The sequence below is a fragment of the Antedon bifida genome, chromosome 10, assembly GCF_963402885.1.
Source record: "Antedon bifida chromosome 10, ecAntBifi1.1, whole genome shotgun sequence".
NCBI lineage: Eukaryota > Metazoa > Echinodermata > Crinoidea > Comatulida > Antedonidae > Antedon > Antedon bifida.
Window position 1 is genome coordinate 5,954,045 of NC_136235.1, and position 7,535 is coordinate 5,961,579.

The 7,535-nt window shown below is 33.1% G+C and overlaps 1 protein-coding gene across 1 annotated transcript; it reads right to left on the minus strand.

Moving 5' to 3' along the window:
- Positions 1-295: 295 nt before the first annotated feature.
- LOC144853568 (putative ribosome biogenesis protein RLP24) lies at positions 296-3,725 on the minus strand. Its single transcript, XM_078711274.1, has 5 exons — positions 3,552-3,725; positions 2,873-2,986; positions 1,743-1,879; positions 1,387-1,472; positions 296-889 (listed from the first exon to the last, which is right to left on the minus strand). Exons 1-5 carry the CDS (start codon positions 3,630-3,632, stop codon positions 816-818), a joined length of 492 nt encoding a protein of 163 aa, XP_078567400.1. The 5' UTR covers positions 3,633-3,725; the 3' UTR covers positions 296-815.
- Positions 3,726-7,535: the final 3,810 nt, after the last annotated feature.

Below are 7,535 nucleotides of genomic sequence, written 5' to 3' on the forward strand. Positions count from 1 at the left end.
AAAGTTAATAAGTCTTCTAATTAACTTAATGCGAAATAAATTAAATCGCATAATATTGATCCTTGTATTTACCATGACTAGGCAAAAATACAATTGCGAAGTCATAATTCCAACATAATAAATTTGTGTTCCTTTTTCTAAAATATATACGTTTTTTTAGGCTAACCAACAAAACATAAAAGGAACTTGATATTTCTGGGAATCTTATCAAATTATTGTATTCAATTGATGTTGAAAATGGTTTCATCATTTGTATTGACATAATATAGGTAACATACATATACAAATTCATGTATTCACCTGTTGTGACTGTATCATTTATTCATATAAAGCTGTGAAAATGTGTATTCCACTAGACAGCCTTTTGAACTACAATACATTTTACATTTTAAAAATGGAAATACACTAATGTACAACAGGGGTATTTACATTTGACAAAAATCTGCAAATTATTTAGTTTATTATTTATAGAGCAAATACAACTAATGAAGTTGTATACGGTTAATACTACCAAAATAATTTACATTAAAGGCTGCATTTTGTGCTTTGAGTAGCTAACGTATTTGTTTTCAAAGCAAATTAAAAATAGTTGGTCATCCATAAAGAATTATGCTATATTTAACAATATCTAAACAAAATGTATATAGTTTAATGTGTTATGATTAGTTTGTGTCATTATTAATGAACAACGATACATTAATGGGTGTATTCAATGACTTGTATTCTCTGATGTTAATTGATATCAAAATGGCTGTTACATTCACATGTCTTCCTCCTTCATATCTACATCGTTCTCTGGAAAATGGCTGTTACATTCACATGTCTTCCTCCTTCATCTCTGCATCCTCCTCTGCAACAACTTGTAAAAGCTTTTCTTCTTTCTTGAGTTCTATAAATGTATACGTTTTAAAATATTAAAACATTTCCTTCCAAAAACAAGAATCCTCAAATTCATACATATTCTGATTAGTATATTAATTAATAGTGATTACTTGGCAAAATGCTTGCTTATTAAAATTAAAAGAGTATTTTCAATATGGGACGAAATATTAAATAATATGCCCTCAGTTAACGAAAACATTACAAAAATAGACAAACAAATAACGATAAACATGTTTTGAATAATAACCTCCAACGACCTAATGAGCATTTAGTATTTGTAATAATATTTTCAATTCTTAAAACAATTTGATATGCCTGAATCATCGGGAGGTAGCTAAATAAAAACAATTCGTCGAGTTGCAAAAAAATAAATATAATCATTATTTTATTTAAAAAGACATGGCTGTTACATGTTATGTGGGGCTAATGCCTGTTTTGCTCCCGTCTAAATCCACGCCTGTTGTAATTATCAATTTTTACTATTATTAAAAGAACTGAACTTACTTGACGCTGGTGGTCTGATGATGTGAATGTTTTTCTTGACTTCATTGATGTCTCTCTCCTTTCGTAGTTCCTTTCCTTTTTTAAGCCTGCAAAAATAATGTATATTTTAGTGCGTCCTTTTGTATATTGCTATACAATTACTGCTCTCACTCCAAATATTAACTATGCACTGGTAATTATTCTATTCCGTAATACAATAACTTGTTGTACAGTATATATGCATAACAAGCTTTAGACGTTTAAATTAACCATCAATTATCCTCTCCATCCATCAAACTATAGCTTAGACTTATATGTTTAAATATTGACCTGTTCAGGATGTGTTGAACTTGCCCTAAGACTGTTCAAATACTGACCTGTTCAGGATGTGTTGGTCTTGTCGTTTCTTCTTTATCTCTTCAACACGAGCCATTGCTTTAATTGTTTTCTGCCATAATTCACGATCATATTTTACAGGCACATTTCTTCTCTTCTCAAACTCAAATGAATTGTCCTAAAAAATTTAAACAAAATTAGCTGAGTTGCAGTAGAAAGGTTTCAAATTTAGTGGATATGTTTATTATTGCCAGAGGAATACACAAGGTGTATTTGTAGCACAGCAGGTTACAAACACACACACACAAATTAATTATAATAATACCAGTGTACATATTTGCTTTGAGCACTGTCTACACTAACAAACTAGTTTGACAAAATGTGCCCAAATATGGTAGTGATATGATATAATCATTTTGTTGTCACATAAAGTTTGATAGTGTAGACAGAACTTTAAGGCCAATTTACACAGACCAGCGGTAACGGGAAAACCGTGTGGCTTGTCCAATACAATATATCTGTGTTTAATCCACTTTGTTCTTTTATTTTGACATCTTCATTTCCCCATGATGTTAAAAACAATTTAATTCATTACTGATTTATGATTAATCAATCAATAAATTCAATACAATCATTATAAACAATTATACCAATATTGATTAGGCCTAGGAAGAAAAAAGGTCTCAATCATAAAATAAAATCTAGCTGGCAATATCAGCGTTTCATACTCGTTCATGCGAGTGTGTGGTAGGACTGAAATCTGACTGAACACCTAAGTCATGTTTTTACATAAAATACATTTATTTATCCAACAAGATAACTTACATATATATATTATGGGATATTTTTCTAGCCATAAACAACTTAAAACATATTGTAATTTCATTAAAATCGACAGAAGAAAAACCTGGACTGTTTTTGGCCACAAATTTAGAGCCAAACTAGTCCAGCCGGACCGATTTTGGCCCCGGACCATATTTGTCGTGACAGTCACAGTGCGTCAAAATGGGTGCGTCATGGTCACCTAAAGGTAAGTCACATTTTTGATGTAGAGGCGCGTCATGGTATTCATAAGGTATGACGCACATCGAACAAATGACGCACCTCTCCCGGGGGTCGTATAGTGGGTCATACAATTGAAAAGTGCATAACACCAACTGTCAATCCTTACCACTGCAAGTTCTTTGCCTGTTGATTTCCTAAATGCTTTTGTCCATCGTACTTTTCTTGGGTTGCGCTTCTTCTTAAATGCTTTGTGACATTTTGATCGGCAAAATCTGAAAACCTACAAAAATAAAAATACAAAGGTTTATTTATTGATGAAAATTATTTCAATATGTTGCAAGTGCCTATTTTCGGCCCTGTGACGATTTGGCACACTTAAAATTAAATTCATCAGCTTTGATATGCATTTTATAAGCATAAAATAAGCTTTTTTCCCCAAACTTTATTTTCAGAGAGACTATGTGGCAGTACTACTAGGGATAAAGATGTAATAAAGCAAACATTTTGAAAACATTGTCGAAAATGATCATTTTTATATATTATATGAAGTATTCGAAGTAATAAATTGAATATAAAATTATGTTTTTTTAGTAATTTATTTTATAAATTATATCAACATTGTTCAACAATAAAATACGGATTGTTAAACACCTTTAAAAACTTGATAAATACCCAAAAAAATGAATATGAATTTCGTCTAAAGGCAGCAACGGCCCACAAAGTGGGATGTTTCAGCCCAAAAGTGGGCCGAATCGTCCCACTACTACTAGCTATCTAGGAAGGAGGCTAGCTAGATAGTAGGCCTAGCTGTCTAGCCTAGAGAAATAGTTTGGGTTTGTACCTACCTTGTTATCGTTTCTTACAAACTGAATCCCATGACCAGGGTAAACAGAACTAGAGCAAAAATAACACTTTTCAATTCTCATTGTGTTTTATTAATATTAAACGTATTTATAAATAAATAATTCCTCACGTGTTGTGTGTTACGTGTTGCAGTGTAATTTATCTTCACCATCAGATTCTCCTGACCTTTAAATTGTATAGCGCCCGCTTATATTGAAATGAGGAAGGGCGCGCATAGCGCCGTTGACGCCGGGTGGTGGCGGTGATCAAATTTAAATGTCAATTTGCAAACAAAAACAACAGAACACTTTCAATGCTAATAGTTGTAAGTAATTTCACATACAATAAATTATAATATATATCTCGAAATTCAAAAGATCACTTCATTTATTTTAAATTTAATTCTTATTGTATTTTGGCCTCCTTCTTCACTTTTTCAACTTACACTTAAGTTTTGTTCTTTAATTCTAGCCTAAATTCTTCGTGCGTGAAGAAAAAATTGTTAAAACAAAAGTTCATTTTGATGTTTAAAGAGAGATATATAATAGAAATGTGTTATAAATCGAATAATGAAAACAGCTCCGTATTATATTCGGGGATGATGCACAAATAAACAAAACTCTAGATTATAAATATGGGGTAATTATTAATTTTAATTAATTAATCTTTAACTAAAGACTCAATGTTGAGGGCTGCAGTAAACATAAACTCAGTAAAAATATGCATAATTTTCCAATGATAAAAACTTCACATTTGGAAGAAAAAAATGTGTGTAAATGTATAATTATTATACACCAGCACACAATATTTAGCCATTTATATTATATACAATTTGAATGCATTTTTTTTATTTTATTCGTTCCTGCAAAATCCCTGTATGTCACAGTTCGTTTGTTCGTCAGTTTGTTCGTGGACCACTACCGTATCTGACAGGTTCAAATATGGAAAAAACTGTAGGCATATATTATGTTCTTGATGGAGACTCGAAAGGCAAAGAAAAGAAAAATGCCTTATTTTTGAGAGAGGGAAACTGTAATTGATATCGTGCCGTTTCGCATACCATATTGTACGTTGCTAGTTTTACCTACTTACACTCATACAATCTTTATATTTCTGACACTTAATTCGTTTCAAGTATTTTAGTAGAACTCCTCTATTTGTCAGCATTGTGTTTAATGATATTGTGCTAGATGCATATAGGCCTATAACGAACTGGCATCAAACAACGAATGTTGAAAATTGATGATGGCACTTAAATTCAGAATTAACATCGATATCAAACTATAAATCCAATATAATAATAATAATACATAACACATTCTTCAGTTAAAATAGATAATCATATTTATTAGTTAGACCATGTATATATTTTTGAAACAGCATAATTTTTTAAGCAATATTAATTATAATATTAATTTTGATTCTTCTTGAAATTAAACAATTCGAATTCAATGTGATCAATTAAGTCTTCGATGGCTGGTCGTTGGTCTGGTCTGGAATGAAGGCAGGGTCCGCTGATATCCATTAGCGGCATTAATGCTTTGTTAGCGGCAATGCCTTCAATTATGACACCAAAACTGTAGATGTCTGAGGCAAAGGTCGGTGGTGTGTTGATGTTATACAGCTCTGGCGCATGTTCCGGGTGATTTTGCATCAGGTCGAAGACATCGGTTTTGTCGGTATTGTTCAACTGGAAGAAATCAAACGGTGCTTCTGCGGTGCAAACTGAGCCAAAGTCGACAATTTTTGCGGAAATACGAGGACCCTTGTTGTAAAGGAGAATATTCCGGGTCGCCAGGTCATTGTGAATCAAGCCATTCATCTGAAGTACCTCGACTCCTTCTGCGATGTCCAAAATAATGCTGAAACAATCATTCGTAGTAATATGTGGTGAACCACTTGCCAAAGCTTTCATTAGTGATGTTGATTTGAATGATGTTGAATCGCCAACAAATTCCATAACAATGGCCCATTGTGTGGTAACTGCTTCACAAACACCATACACCCGTGGAAACACATCGCTTTCTTGAGATAACACCTTCATTATTCTAGCTTCAAGGGAAACTGCCAGCTTGTCGACGAACCGATTGAATTTTTTTGACTTATTGGTTGTTGTGATAGCTACAAGATTGCCATTACAATCCCCAAGGCGATTTAGAAAAACGTTTCCGTGAGACCCAGTACCAATTATTACCTATAAAGTAAAAAACATAGAGAATCATTTTATAATGTTTATTTTTGTATATTAACATCGTAGATTGAGTAGAGTAAACGTCCCTTTAGAATTCAAATCAACCTACCTGATGACTATCCTTCGTTGCTGGATACAGAAGATCAGATGACAAACATTGAACATGGTTTTTAAGGTTTCCATCCATTATCCGGATTTCAATTGACATGCATTTTATCCAGAGTCTGAAGTTGAAGAAGTTTTGAAGTCCTGTTTGTTCCCAGTGTTACTGAATAATGATTCGTCGTTCATGTGATTGCTACATCTTGGTGATTGATCATAAGAGGTCAGTGAAGTGGATGTTACTGTCCCTTCCATCTGGTGTGTATCCAATCGCCGGTACATTATTGATTACGTCCAGAAAGCACCATTTTCTTAACCGGTTAAGAGCTACCATAGAGTCAGGCTCACCGTTTCTGCGTCCAAAGATGCGTCCATCCAGAATAAGGAGATCTCTTGCAAATCCACTTATTATGCCATTGTCAATGCCAAATGTCAATTCTTGGTTGTCGTATCCGATGGCCGATGTTTGGGGTATTGTGAGGATAGCAATTCCATGGAGTATTTGAATAATTGCAATTCTCAAGGCAGGTGGACCGTTTAGCCAGGCTTGAAACGAAGTATTAGAGAGTCATTTTTCGTATTTTCATCACCGTTGATATTATTGAAACAGCACAGGACGTATTTTGTAACGAAGCCTGAAACTGACCGGCTGAAAATTGAACAAATAATTAGTTCGTTATTGAATTTTTATCATCGGAATAATCATTATACTTCGTCATACTTTTTTTTCTCTGTTAAACAAATTATAACTTACCTGTTCTTAAAGCATCTGCTTGGTTTCCAGCCTTTAATAATGTTCTTCCACGACCTTCCAGGCATTTCTAAGAACACAAATAACAAACTAATAATAATTCATTTAAGTAGGCCTAAATTCAAGTTACGAGAGAGACATCTTAGTTTATCAGCGTTAAGGCAGGCATACACAGTCATACATTTGTCTGTCATACACATCAAACAATGTATGATCAGACTTTGTTACTTCAAATTAACAAAGAATGGCTTTGAACAAACCAATTCTTTATTATAAACCTCTCCAAAACTTAATGGAGTGGTCCTTGACCACATATCTATCTGTATTTTAATTTTGAAATAATAGGATTTAGTGATAATATACGATTTAGTTCAGCACTGTGCGCTAGTATACCTAAATTTGTTTACTATACCCATTATGGTTGTACTTGCACAGTGATAATAATGATAGGAGTAGTTTACCACTGTGCGCTACTATATCCATTTTGGTAGTACTTGCGCACAGTGATAATATTATGATAGGATTTAGTTTACCACTGTGCGCTACTATACTCATCGTCTGAATTTACAATTTTCGCAGCTCAAATATTTAGAGAATTACCCCCAAAACTAAAAATATAAATTTTGAACAACATGGGAATATAATTTTAGGCCTTATTTTGTGTCATTTGGGATTCATGTTTAATACAAACTGTATGTTTTTAGGCATGCAACCGTTGGTGGCGCTCTTTAGTGCCATATTCAGAGCCATATATATAAAGAGTTACGACATTGGATTATAGTCACGTGATATGCAGATCAATTTGTGTCAAACTTGTCTCCGTTAATGCATGTAAAGTATAGGAGCAAGAAAATACTTTAAACTTTTTCTTATATTTAAAAAAATGTAATTGCACATCTAACGGTGAAATATCGATGTGCACAGCGTACAGAAGTACTTACG